Consider the following 15486-nt stretch of genomic DNA (forward strand, 5'->3'; position numbering starts at 1 on the left):
TTGAACTATTGGTATTAAAAAAATAGTCAACGTAATGACCTATTATAAGTTCAGTTACAGAACCACACTGTGATATAATTGGTCTGCCAGATGAAATTATATTAAATTCGTTTAATCCATCATGTTGTATTTGTTTAAACGTCTCTGTTTCTCCCTAATCGTTCATCTTTTAATTTTGACCATTGTTAAACATTTAAATGATATTTTGTCGGTTATGCCTTGGTCGTATAATGATTTAACATACTCAATGACCTGGATTTTCAGTTTTGCCTTGTTAAATGAATCTAATTCGCAGTAATGTTGAGTATTTAATTGTCGTTTGACTTCTGTTATGTAGTCTAGCCTGTCTAAAATAACACAATTTGAATTGTTATCTGCCTTTTTTATTACTTTTGTTTCATCATTTTTCAAATTGCGTAGTGCTATTCTTTCGCCCTTAGTAAGATTGTTTTTTTACAATTCTTTCTATTGGTAGAAAAACAAGTCAAGCTTGGTTAAATCTATATAAATTTCCAACGTATGGCACGTAGAGGCAGGTTTATATCCTGTATTGCTACGAAATGGATGAAGGTCAGTTTTTTCTTGACTGAACATATACCGACATCGTAGGTTTTTAGCAAATTCATTGTAGTCGTTTAGTATAAACATTTTTGCATTTTTGTTTGATGGCGTTGGTATAAATGTCAAGCCTTTCGACAACAGGACATATTCCTGATTTGATAATCTGCGTTTTGATAGATTAATTACATGCTTTTTCGCATGTGCAGTTCTTTGCTGCATATTGTATTCATTCCGTTCTTTTTTATTGTAGAATCGGAATTTTTGCTTTTTAGCATTTCTATTACATGTAACAGATTAAAACGACGTGCCATTTTTGAGTTCACATTGGGTGATTATCTTAGCTACGTGCCTTTGTTGAGTTCACATTGGGGGTTGAAGAATTTTTAGGTTTATACATGTTATAAACCCTAAAAGACGATCCGCTCTCATTCTCGTGGGTTGATAGGCGGGGATAAGATAGCAGTGAGAAATTGTCCGTGTTGATGATGTATAAATGAGTCACATTGTTTTGTGGAATTTTTCAGAGTTAATCAGGCCATCAAGTATTTTTAACTCAAGGCTAAAATCTTTGTCCACCAGAACAATAAATTAACACTGTATCCCATCAAACAGGAAATGCGGATCGTTCTCAAAGCAGAAAACGATTCTCGGTAAGGTGCAGTAGGACAGCCGTCCTTGAATACATTTTGTTATAATAAAACACCCATGCAACCACGCATCCCATATTGTATGATTGGACCCAAACTATTGAATACCTAAATGAAGACCACACACACACACACACACACTCTTTTCCAATCAATTAAATTAATCTTATTAAGATAAGTGTATTTTAACCTTTTAAATGTTAAAGCATTATTATTATCGAAATGTGTAAAGAGACTCTTAACATACCATTTTCCAAAGATAAGTGCCCATAACCTAGCTTTTTCCATTTGTGGAGTTTGATACATTTAAAATTAAGCGCCATTTAAACAACATTATATATATATACACATGTTTACATTAACTATAAATATATCGAGCAAAGTAATACATCACGCAATCATCTCACCTGTTTACCTTCCTGGTTGACATACTTCTTCAAATATGAAAGATTCCTTTCTGTTCTCGTAGATCAGGTAATTACATCATATACTTTTTTGTATGTTAGGTTAATTAAACATAAACATGATAAAGATAGGGAGAAATATACCCGTGTTTACATCCAAAAAATATCGTCTGAGTACAAGCAAACCTGTTAACCTTGAATAATTGTCCTGATTTGGTTAAACTTGAGGCCTTCTAAGGTTAAATCAGCTCTTCAATGTTTGTATTATGTTAAGATTTTCAAATATTTCGGTTTCAGGTATTTATGAAGAGACATTTAATGTCAAAATGCACATTTGGTGGAATAGAATTTGTACCGTTAATGTTATTTTAATGCAAACTAGAACATATCCGTGTCACAGTGTAGATACTATTCTGTACGCTATCCGGAAGTCGCGATTTTCGAAGCGAGGATTTCAAACTGGCTAACAGAACGGTTTTGTTTTGGTGCTTTTTCTCATCATTTGTTTACTCCTATATCTATAAAGTGCTTTGCACATCTTAAATGTATGTATAACATCATAAATATGAGTAACTGTAACAAAAACATGCAGTAGAATATAAAATATTCGCGTGCATCACACCAACTTCATAGAAAAAAGTGAAATCGATTGACAATTTTGCTCCCGTAGTACAAAGCAGATAATCTTTTATTGCGAATATTTGCATCAGTTTACAGTAAAATATATACTGTTTCAATATTCCTACCGTATTTAAGTAGAATGTTCGTATTTCAAATAAAAAAATATGCTTTCCTTGAGGAACCCAAAATAAATTACTGTACGATCAGTCTAAAACTGACTGTATTCTAGTAGCGATTTCAGATTTTTTGTCTGTATGACCAGTCGTGATTTTGAAGGAAAAAAAAAACAACAAATGGAAGTTTTTAACGACCTTGACTGAAAAACAACGGCAATTTGAAGGTATATATGTGTCTATGTGATATTATGATTGTGCACGTCCATGGAACTATAACGTGTAATTTCTTTCATCAGACAATACAAATATATTTCTGATGATTTTTGTAAACGGCAAATTAATTTTTGTTCTGTCAGTCTTACTTAAAATCAAATGCCTAAAAAGCAATACATGATTCGCTTGTGGACTGTATTAGTGTGTCGTTGCAGTTATCTGTTTAACTATTACATTTTTAAAGACTATTTACACCGTCTACCGTTGATCAATTGGTGATTACATACATCCAGCCTGTCTCTTTTAAAATGACAAAAAATAGATAGAGAAAGCTTTGTTAAAAAACTTTAGGTATTGAGGAAAGAATTAACGAAATTATACCCCGCCACTTCTATAGTCCATGTTTTGGAAAAAAAAAAAATCACCAGAAAAACTAAATTATAGGTGCACAGGGGCATCATTTAATAACGAATATGAGAAAGTTTTATTAATACTAGTATATGGTAAGTTTTTGAAAGTTGCGTATAGTAAGCGGGTACCACCCAATAAGGTAATGGAAAAGTCCATATCATGGAAATAAAAAACTGATGATTTTTCGAAAAACCAAAATAAGAGGTACACAATTGAATTAAATGATAAGGAATCTGAAAAAAAAAAAGATTCATTAAGTTATGACAATTGTTTGAAGGAAGTTGTGGATATAAAATAGGTACGCCCAATATAAGGTTATGACAAAGTCCGTATTTACGATAGAGAAACATCAAAAATATGTTTACAAAATATTCGAAATAGAAGGTCCATACATACATTAATAGATTACAAATGGAGCAATTTTAGAAAAGTTTAACAATTGGTTTTGGAGGTCACGGTTGAAAATATCTGATGGGTGCCCCCATATAATGCAATGTTCAAGTCCGTATCTTATATAAAGAGACCCCATAAAATATTCTTAATAAAATCAGAAATACATTCCTTTTATTATATAAATAAGGCCGTTAATTTTCTCGTTTGAATTGTTTTACATTGTCATTTCGGGGCTTTTTATAGCCGACTCTGTGGTATTGGCTTTGCTTATTGTTGAAGGCCATACGGTGACCTACATTTGTTAATATCTGTGTCATTTTGATCTCTTGTGAACGGTTGTCTCATTGGCAATCATACCGCATCTTCTTTTTTATATTTTTTTATATTTATGATACGGAATCCGAGAAAAAAATAATTAATAGTTATACCAGTGACGGATTCAAGAAAATTGGGATCCGGCGGTTTGAAACTCTTTTTTTTTAAACTTTCAATGCATTTGTATGGGAACATATATTTGGAATCCTCTTTTCTCCTGGATTGGACCCCCTCTCCATTTAAAAATGTCTGGAAACACCAATGTATATTAAGTGGTGTACTGTATGTGGAGATGCGCTTGCAAAACCGGCGAAACATGTTGTACCGGTCCAACGGACAAACGGAAAGACGGACTTCATTATCACTATAAACCATCGCCTCACAAAGTGGTGTACAATTGAGTGTGAAAGAGACAGATCTACATCCAAAACAAAGTGAAGGAACTGTGATCAATTATAGGCTACAGTACGGCCTCGAATGTTTGTAAATTCATGCATTTTTATATAGTAACTATTAAATCTGTGTGTTTGTACAATTTTAAGTAAAACGGAGGACATTTCTGAAACTTCTATAAACAAACAAACCTTTTTCTTATTTCAGCCACATTCAAACATCCTTATACTTAATGTAATAAGTCGAGTACACCCTATCAAGCTAAAACATGTTTGAAAAGTTTACAGGATGTGAATTTATTAAAATATATTTGTGTTATTTAGAAAAATGCCATCTTCTAATGTATCGTAAATAACTTTGAAATCACTACTAGAATACAGTGAAATAACGACTGATCATACAGTTTCAAAATATACAAGCGAGACTGATCGTACAGTGAGAAATTCAAACAAGTGTAATTTTCTTATTTCTGGCTTCAAAGATCTGGCTGAAACTTTTACCACCATTTAAAATACACTTTATCTAGTAAATTAAGTCTGGATTTTACGTTAATTTGTACAGTAAGAGTGCAAAAAGATTGTTTTTAGGTTCACCAACTGATTTTCCTTAGTGATGCACTTGAAAATCTCTTAATTAAGGCAAAGATACGAATAATGAATGTGCTAAATTTAATTATAAACCATTTGTGAGTATCGATGTCAGCTGAATTAATCATTAAGCAATGTACAGATGAACATCTTACCGTTTAATATAGTATATCCGACAAATTTAAAATGTGATCCAAAATTTTCTCGCTTCGAAAATCGCGACTTCCGGAAAGCGTACAGAATAGTATCTACACTGTGCGTGTCTGAACTCAAGTTACTATATGTCTTATTTTTAGCCTGGAATTTTAGTTTTCGTATTCCCGAACCAGTAACCTGATAAAGTCATGCTCTTAGTTCTCTTTGCATTCAAAATCTTTCTGTTTAAACTGTCCTGGATTTCGGCATGTACTAAAAGGTGGAGTGGAGTGGAGTATTGGAATGAAGTGGTGGAGTGTTGGAGTGTTGGAGTGTAGGAGTGTTGGAGTGTTGGAGTGTTGGGGTGTTGGAGTGGAGTCATGGTGTGAAATATACTTAACATATCCAAGAATCAATATCAATTGAAAAATCATTTTATAAATGTGTGGTTTTTTTTAAATTGCAGCACACATTAATGATTTTATATTATTTCATTTGACATATTTGATTATTCATCAAAGTTAGATAATGTTCTGGGTAATATTTCATGACAGCTTAGATGTAGGGGATAATATTGTTTCTCGTGTAATTTATTTTACTGTCCTGAATTGTAGTGTATTTTTAATAAAAAGGGGGATGCAAAGGCCAAGTACCCTATGCAGTTAAAATTAATTTTGGACGAGCGAACAAAACTTTTAAATTACACATAGTGCTTATGTTAATTTTAAAATAATGGTAGGTTTAGTCCCTATAGTTAAAAAAAATGGATGTCCCGGCAAAATATGTTAGAATCAAACAGAGGCTAAAAAATCATCTTGTGATAAAAAAAAATATATTTCTATTTTTGTTATCAATTGACTATGATATAATTTATTAGATTTTTAACTCTAGAAATATATAACAAGTTAACATGCAGTTCATTGTAAATATGTACATGTATGTTTTAAAAGTGTCTCATAAGTCAACTGTTTAGCTGGGCATTTATCTAGGCATTGATTGAATTTGAAAGAAATTACTTAAATTTATTTGTATATATGTATTGTATCAATCAATGTGTGACACTCAAATAAAATACATATTTATTTATTTATATAATAGAATCAAATTGTCAATCAACATTTTCACTTTGATTTTTTTTTACATGTTAATTCAATGAATGTACTTATAAAATAGTTTTTTTCTTCCAATTAAAAATATATAAGGAAAATGTATCTAGCCACCATCGCCTGTCCACAGAACCAATAAAACTGTCTTTACTATAACCTCAGAAACTAAACTTTAATAGATGAAAAATGTTGTTTTTTTATTAATTGGATAAAATAAACAGACGTTATCTATTGCCTATTGTCTTGAACATTTAATGTTGAATTCGGAGGATTCTAATAAAAGCAAATGCTCATCTAATAATATTTGCTTTATTTCACTATGGATCAAAAAGTAAAATCACAAAAATACTGAACTCAGAGGAAAATCAATTAGGAAAGTCCATAATCACATGGCAAAATCAAATAATAAAACGCATCAAAAACGAATGGACAAGAACTGTCATATTCCTGACTTGGTACAGGCATTTTCAAATGTAGAAAATGTCTTTAAAAATGTCATTGAATTAAAACTGAGGATCATTTTTTCTTGCACACTCACAATTTAAATGAAAATGTGTGTTTTGTAGAGAAACAGATTGTTTCAAGATTTTATATCTTGAACTTAAATATATTCTATGATCATATCTTTCTATGTTTATCTGAAAATGATTGTCCACAGCCGGATTATTTTTTTTTTATTCCAGCTATGAAAGTAAGATGGAACGGTTGTTTAGTTAAATCATTTCTTTGAACTTCAGTGTCTTGTCTTTAAAATTATTTACACCAGAATATTGTTAACTAAGGTAAAGTTGCTGAATTAAAGAAATCTATCATTTAACATTGATCTTATTTTTTAAAAATATTGTTTGGAGGCATAACCTTAAAAAATGCCCATGACAAATCCAAGGTGAACTATATTTATAATTGTATAATGAACATGAATGCAGTTGGGTGCTGTTAAAACATTTATTCTATGATTTTTATAGTTTCACATGTTTACAAAAATATCTTTTATATAAACTTTATGTATTCACTCCGTGACTCCACTCAAAAACTCCAACACTCAACTCCTTCACTCCAACACTCCACCACTACAACACTCCACCACTCCACTCCACTCCACTCCACCTTTTAGTACATGCCCTGGCTTTCTTACTACAATAAAATTACTATAAGATTAATTCAGTTTTATAACTTATTAACCAAAATTAAAAGTGGTATTGAAGTGGAAAAAAACTTCTTGAATAGTTTACAATAGTATTACATAGATATAAAACAACTACTGCAAGTATACGACCGGAAACTACATGTGACAATACAATATTATTGGTATTGGCATTTTTTAATAAAGGAAACCAATCCCTACATTAATTGAAATAAAATACAAAGTGCGGGAAAATACAATTTCTGAAGGAAATAATACAAAAGCACTGCCAGACTTTGTTTCTTATTTTGAAAACCTTGAATTGACAGGCACAATTTTTCAGCGGTTCGTCGACTTGCTAAATCTATTTCCCACAGGACGTTAAGTAAACAATCATCAATCAATCAATGCTATACATTTTTTACACATTTGTGCTTTCGATGAACGATTAAATTATAAATCCTACATAGAAGGGCATGTATGAGGACCTATATTGACATGATTGATTTACCTTAACTTTGATATCAAAACTTGACAAAAGGTACAGTGACTTGTCCGAAACGTCATCAGTGAAAAGGGAATGAAAACGATATTAATGAGGACAAGGTTCCTCATTAAACTATTCAAGAAATTGTATTTCTAAGTTTGTATTTTATTTCAATAAATATGTGGATTAATTTCCTTATTCTAAAATGACCTCAAGAATTTCTTATTTGCTTTTAAGTTTGTTTGATAGAAGTCATGTCTCGTCTGCAACTTCTCTAAAACAATGGATTTTTAAATATTTCAATGACTCTTCATGTGCAGGCTTTGCATTGTGCATTTCCTATTTTTTTATCTGTTGTTTCGTAAAGTATTACAAGATGGAATAAGCTAATAATATTTTTTAAATTTGCTTGAAGTTAGTATGAACCATCCGTCCTAGATTCCTCTCCAACAAGTAATTAAAATAAAATAAAATCTTTAGGGATTTTTCAGTAAGGATTCGCATTTTAGATTCTTTTATCCAAAAGGCTGTGTGGGTTTCCAAAAGCTAACAGGGCTTAGACTTTGGTTACGTTAACTTTGTGCTTGATTTAAAGTAAATATATCCATTTTTTTAAATCCTCCGAAAAATAGTAGATAGAATTTTTGTTTTTTTACTTTTTGTTTTGCTTTTGGAACGAGTGATTTCGATGGGATTAATTTTTAGTCCAACGCAGAGGTTAATGTATAAATATTTTTCAAAAATTAAACAAAATAAAATCCCCATAAAAGTCAAATTATCAACGATGATCTTTTTTATTGACTGGGTTGCACGAAGTGCAAAACTGACTGATGAAATAATGATGTCGGGCGGAAATATTTCACATTTAGATTACAGACATCGTTTAGTTGTGCAACTGATATTATGATATTATCTGTTTTAAAACTGTTGAGGATTTTTGTTTTTCGTTTTTAACATTCACAAATATTTAATGCCAGTGCCCTTTTTCTGTTAGAAATAACATATCAATCAGTAATTAAGACGTTATATCCAATGTTACATTGTTTAAGAAACATTTTTGGTAACACGGTCGCTGACAATGCATGTTAATTGTATTGTAATTTGTTTGAGTTTTGTAAGATCATAAAGATAAAAAAGCATTGAAACAATTTATAAACTTGAAGAACATTTTTTAAAATAAATATACGTAGTACATGTAGTACTTTGACAATTTGAACATATGAACCTTTCTGATTGATAGTCTTATCTTTTTTTAAATTTTAATACTCAGTGTCCAAGTAGAAATGTGAATAAACTCATTATTGTCAGAGAGTTTTATTGACTGACACGATGAAGATATACATGTATGTTTGTTTACTTCTTCAAATTATGAAAATGTTGGTTAATGCTTGCGAAAAGCATGAATAATGTCATTTGATATTAAGTCAACAAATTTAAGATAAATAATATACTATTAAAATTATAATTCTTTTATTTTTTTATTCCTTGAAAGATTAAGTGAACAGTTTTCATTTTTGATCTTCTACTACTAGGTCAATCTTCAGTGAAAGTTTTTCCAGTGATATTTTATTAAACTGTTGATCCTCATTATTTCAAAAAAAGGATATCGCTTGGCCACAAAACATAATATCCTGCTCGGATCTTATACAAAAAATCTGTTCGATGTTGCTGATTCCTTTTTTTTTTTGGTACCTTCAGATGTTTATACTAAAAACTGTATTTCCATTAGACGTAAAATCTGATTCGATATGTGAAGAACAAGGTTTTTTAAAATGTGAACGTTGTGAAAAAAAAACATATGTGAATAAAGTAGAATGTGCCTGTAGAAAAGCAGTGCAAACATGCAATTATTGATGCCATCCAAATCTTGTTTGTCAAAATAAATTATTTTTCTTGAAATATTGTGCATAACATTTTAAAATATTTTGTATAGTGCCTAACATTCTAATATATTAATATATTGAGGTTATCATTAGGTCTTTCCACCTTTCCGTGGAAAGATCTATTGGATTTCTTCTTCTGATTATTTTTTTTCTTTTTCTTCCGCCAACTTTTTTTTTCTTTCGCATTTTTGTTTGTTTCACAAGATGTCGCTTAGACATATATCATATGATATCGAACAGTAAGTACGCTTTTGAAACTGACACCGCGTAACTAAATACTTTCCCATATATGAGTTATCTCCCTGAACACTGTTTTTCTTGTTATCGCTTAATATTCGCAACCGTATAAGAAACCGACAAATTTATTTTACCAAATTGCTAGTTATATCCTCAGGATGATTTGATTAATTTTGACCGAAGCTATCTGGAGACTCCATGTGAGAGTTATTTCCCCTTTTATATTTGATATAAGTGATATGCATTTTTAACTGGAAAACCATAAGTGATAGAGGCCTAGGCTCTTTTGATTTGAGGTCCTTGGTCAAGGTCAAAGGTCAAATTCATGATAAAAATTTTGGTTTTGGCTTGTTATCTCTTATTTTTAAAAATCATATAAGATATCGACAAAATATTTTCACAAAATTGTTAGTTACGACATGTCGTAACACATAAATTTTAGTCAAAAGGGTATGTTTGACGTGAGTTTTCCGCCTTTTTATATCTAATATCATACGTATGGTAATATAACTCATTAACAATATAAAGTAGAGGACTGCAGTTTTTTTATTTGAGGTCCTTGGTTTATGACCTTCAAATTGAGCTCAAGGTCATATGCTAATTTAACGTTCTAGATTTTGACCTTTGCTTTTACCTCATATGTACACATGATAAAGCCATGGGACTTTTTGAATTACGTTGTAAGCAATGTGACCTTAAAAAAGACAACCGGAAGTGACCTTTTGTAAACCGGAAGTAGCTATTTTTTGTACTTTTGTATTTTTTTATGTAAAAGTATATAGAACCATATAATTTTGGAACCAGTGTCAAGTTAACTATCAAACAATACCGGAAGTAAACTTTTCAAACCGGAAGTAAAAGATTATCTCCCTTTTTTATATATTTTTTTATATAGAAACCATATATTTTTGTTATCGGCGTACAATAAGCTGTCATTTGATGCTGAAACTGACATTTAAAATCAAATTTTAATATTTTCATTTTTAAATAGATTCTTACTGGTGGAAAGACCTTCAATTGTTCTCTGAACAATTGGTTTTTAATTTTAATATATTGTGCTTAATATTTTACTATTTATGTGTACAATGTTTTAATATGATTCTATAGAATAATTATTTAATTTTATTATATTTTTTTTAAATAATTAATTAACTAATTCTTCATTTCAGTTATTATGGATAATCCCTGGCATTTTTTTCTAGTTACATAATCTCTGAAATATTTAGTGATTATATATAAACTCTAAACAAACCAGTGATTCTACATAATCCCTGAGAATTGCAGGGATTCCACATAATCACTAATTATACAAAATCACTGTAACATATGAACTGTTAAAATGTGTTAGTTGTTGTATATAAGGGATTAAAAATGCAAAAAAAAAACGGGAAGAATTTACCTTTTTTAATTGAAAATGAGAACGACCAAAAAATAAAATTAAATCACATTCAGGTCACCTTAATGAGAACACGTCCACATTGTGAACTAAAACGTTTGTCTATCAAAACTAGGGTCAACTGATTGAACGATACTGGTTTTGAACTAAGATCGATAATAGTTCGTGAATTTCATGGCTAATTTATTGGTGGCATACAAGTTTTTGGAATATGAATCCATACAGGGGTTTAGGATTATCTGCACCCTCCTTTGAAAAGTTTGACAGTGCAAGGAAGAAAACTAAACCTTGATTTTTTTAGAACTTAAAGAATGCGTGGTTTTAAAAAAATCATGCCTTCCTTGAACGTGACAAAATTTAAAAAACAAACATTAGCCTGAAACATTTCTTAAATACTGTACATTATTTTTTATTGTAGATGATGGCAACCTCTGTACCTTCCTGTGGTGTATGTGAGTATCGACTAATCTTCAAAGCAGCATCCATTTGGTGTTCGGATTGCGATGAAGGCCTCTGTCTTGACTGTAAGGAACATCATGGGATTTCAAAGGCAACACGAAAGCACGGTACTATACCGATATCAGACTATCAAACACTGCCTGATTATATAACAAATATTAAGCAGATATGTAGTGTACACGATGAAAAATATCAAATTTACTGCAATGAACATGAATGCACATGTTGCAGTAAATGCATCATTGAAAAGCACACAAAATGTCAAAATATTGTCGCTCTTGATGATATTGTCAAAAACACGAAGACCTCGAATGCTTTTCTGGAAATTCACGAAACATTAAATGAAGTTGCTGAAAACATCAAACGGATCCGTCAAGATAAAAATGGCAATCAGAAATCATTGTCAGAGAAAAGAAAACAGATAGAATGTGAAATACAACAGGTTCGATTGATAATCAATCAACATCTTGATAAACTACAAAAGAACTTCGTAACGGAATTGCATGAGAAAGAACAAAAAGAGAGTGAGAAAATCAGGCAGTTAATGAAAATTTTAGATGAGCATGAAATTAAAGTTGCCGAGCACCAAAAACACATTACATACATAAAACAATACGCATCAGATCTACAGACCTTTCTAGCTCTGAAACAACTTGAAGCCGATGTTGATGTAAAAAGTCAGTTCATTGATTCACTTAGTGAAAGTGATACATTAAATCGTGTGGAGATCAAGATTAATATTGATACATCACTGACAGACATTACAAATATTGTTCCTGTATTTGGAAAAATATATATTGACAACTCCTGTCCTTCGGTAGTTATTGCTAAGAAAAAGCGAAAACAAGCTCAGTTGATACTACCTAAGAACGCGCCTGTGTCCATTGAGAGTATACACATAAAGTTAGAACAAACTATAAAGATCGGATCGCAAGTCAGGGGGTGCTGTATATTGCCTGATGGAAGAATGGTATTCGCTTACCCTATAATAGACACGGTATCGATAATTAAACAAGATGGGTCGGTTGACTTTTCATTGAGTGTAACAGCAGCATCTGGTGTAGCATACAACATTGAAGATAACACTTTAGCGATATCCTCCAGTCGTGGCAATGAAATAACAATGATTGATTTAACGAAACAAAAAGTAACAAAAACTTTTTCTCCTGGTGGGAAAACCATTGGCATTGTGGCTACCAATAACAAATTGGTTTATCATATATACAAAAAAGCAATTCAAGTCATGGATCTTACTGACGAATCAACACGAGATATAACTACTGAGAACATAGACACAGCCATCAACATAACTATATCTGGGCACAAACTGTATTATACCAGTTATTATTATCATACAGTAGTGTGTTGCGATTTCGATGGCACAAAACAATGGTCATTCAAAGATGTTAACCTTTTAAGAAATCCGTATGGGATATCTGCTGACAATGATGGAAATGTGTATGTTTTAGGGAATGGAACGAAAAATGTCGTAGTTTTCTCACACGATGGACAAACAAAAAAGGAACTCCTATCATCAAATGACGGCTTAAATTCGGCATACGCAATTAACTTTGAACGTGCAACTAACCATTTATTAGTTGCAACTGACAATTATAAAGCATATCTGTACAAGGTTACCGGTAATTAAGTAAATAAACTCATCATTGATAGATCAGCTATCTAGTGTATATATATCTTTTCCGTCATTGACCTTTGGTCTTGAGTTGGTGGAAATTACCCGGTACGATTTTTTACGACCAGGGCAAAACGAAAGAACAGATAATGTGAGCTTTCGAATGATATATAATAAAGCCGTTTGTGTGTGCGTTAGAATTTTAATTACATGGTTAAAGTCACTCCACTTAAATAATTGTTGTAAATAAAATCAAAACGTAAAGATAACTGTTATAAATTCATGAAATTTAACGAAACTAAATCCAAATTCAAATTCACAAATTAAGTCTCTGAAATGTTTTTTAAGTAATGACTCTTACAGGGCAAAAGGAATTTTAAAAAGTTATTACTTTTTAATTTGAAGAAATTTTCATTTCAATAGTTTCAAAGAATCAAAAACAAAAGCATTTAATTTAATTTAAAAATTTCAAAGTCAGACAGATACAAATGTAAAGTTAAAAAGATCTGCATGAGGTAAAAGAGTTCTCTTGAAGTGCGTAATTGAGTAAGTAACCTGAAAAATATAAAAACAAATATTACTCGAAAGTCGAGACGCATATTACCTATGCTATGACATAACACTCTTAACTCGAAAAACAAAGAGCAGAGTGTTGTCAAAAGTCGACCCGGACGTTTCGTCCATGTTTTTTTTCTTCATGAAATTGTATGTAGGTCAGATCTTTGGTTAATTCAATTGTTTTTGTGTTGTTTTTTTTAAATGTCAAGGTACAAATTTTATGTCATTGTTGAATTTACAAGTCTTATTTCCTTGAGCTTTTATATTATTTTGTATTGATGTTTAACCAATGTTTCTTTTATTTTATTTCCAACCTTCTGATAGAGATGGAAGTAATATTTGAGCCATAATTGTAAATATGATTTTTAAAAAAAATTGATTAAACCTAAGTTTGCAAAGTCTTAATAATTTATACAGTATACTTGTAATCATTGCTCGTTATATGTCACCAGTTGAGGACTGAATAATCAGATTTTAATTGCAATATTTTTTTTCAAATGACGTGAGCACTCTTGGGGTACACAGGCAAATTTTGTTCACGGGAGTTTCACGTGAATTTCACATGAATTTCACGTGAATTTTTGCTGATGTGAATATCACGTGAATTTTTCACGTGAAATTCACATGAAAACTGTTCACGTGAAATTCACGTGAAATTCATGTGAAACTCACATCATCTGAATTACGTGAAATTAACGTGAACGTGCTAACGTGAAACTCATATGAAATTCATGTGAATTTTTTCACGTTAAATTCACGTTAACGTGATTTCAATCACATAAAGTTCACGTGATCTGACTCACGTGAATTTCACATGACCTAACTCACATGAAATTCATATGATCTGACTGAGGCTAATTTTATATATAATGTGCTTACAAATATAATGTATGTGCCTGTCCCAAGTCAGGAGCCTGTAATTTAGTGGTTGTAGTTTGTTTATGTGTTACATATTTGTTATTTGTTCATTTTTTAATATAAATAAGGCCGTTAGTTGTCTTGTTTGAATTATTCTCCTGTGGAGAGTTGTCTCAATGTCAATCATACCACATCTTCTTTTTTTATATTTACAGAGTTTAATATAATTAAGTGTATGCACTAATTATTGCCATTTTGACATAATCAACCAAAAAGTAAAAATAATTATTGAAGAAGAATTAGGATAATAATATAAATATTTTACTGGTTTGAAATACAAAAATTCACAAATTCTAACCAAATTTCACAATGAATATTTTAAACACACAGGACAATATTTTTACTAGCACTTGTATGTATGACTATATATCCCCTTTAAAATCTTATGGATAAAAAGATACTTTTAACATTAATATATGTCAAGGAGGGGCGAAAGATTCCAGAGGGACAGTCAAACTCATAAATACGAAAACAAAACTGACAACGCCATGGCTCAAACATAAAAAGACAAACAGACAAATAATAGTACAAAAGACACAACATAGAAAACTAAAGACTAAGCAACACGAACCCCACCAAAAACTGGGGTGATCTCAAGTGCTCCGGAAGGGTAGCAAGATCCTACACCCGTCGTGTTGCTCATGTTATTACAAACCAGGTAAATTAACACTTCAACACTCTAACATTTCAACACTAAACCATCATTAAACCAGAAAGGAAATGTACCCCTATGTTATGGATTTTGATTCAAAAGTTACTCTATATTTAATTGCGTCATTTGACAACTTTTCTCCAAAAAAGCCAAGACTATATACATATTTAAAAATAGCCTGAATAATAGTCAATGATCTTGCACGCGAGTGGCTGGGTCGTTACGCGTAACGATACAT

The 15486-nt window shown here is 31.1% G+C and overlaps 1 protein-coding gene across 1 annotated transcript; it reads left to right on the plus strand.

Moving 5' to 3' along the window:
• The first annotated feature begins 1623 nt into the window (after positions 1 to 1623).
• On the plus strand, positions 1624 to 14671 carry LOC139482887 (uncharacterized). Its single transcript, XM_071266918.1, has 2 exons — positions 1624 to 1682; positions 11447 to 14671. The coding sequence occupies exon 2, from the start codon at positions 11447 to 11449 to the stop codon at positions 13133 to 13135; it is 1689 nt and encodes a 562-aa protein (XP_071123019.1). The 5' UTR covers positions 1624 to 1682; the 3' UTR covers positions 13136 to 14671.
• The last annotated feature ends 815 nt before the right edge of the window (positions 14672 to 15486 follow it).

This window comes from Mytilus edulis, chromosome 7, assembly GCF_963676685.1.
Source record: "Mytilus edulis chromosome 7, xbMytEdul2.2, whole genome shotgun sequence".
NCBI classification, from domain to species: Eukaryota; Metazoa; Mollusca; class Bivalvia; order Mytilida; family Mytilidae; genus Mytilus; species Mytilus edulis.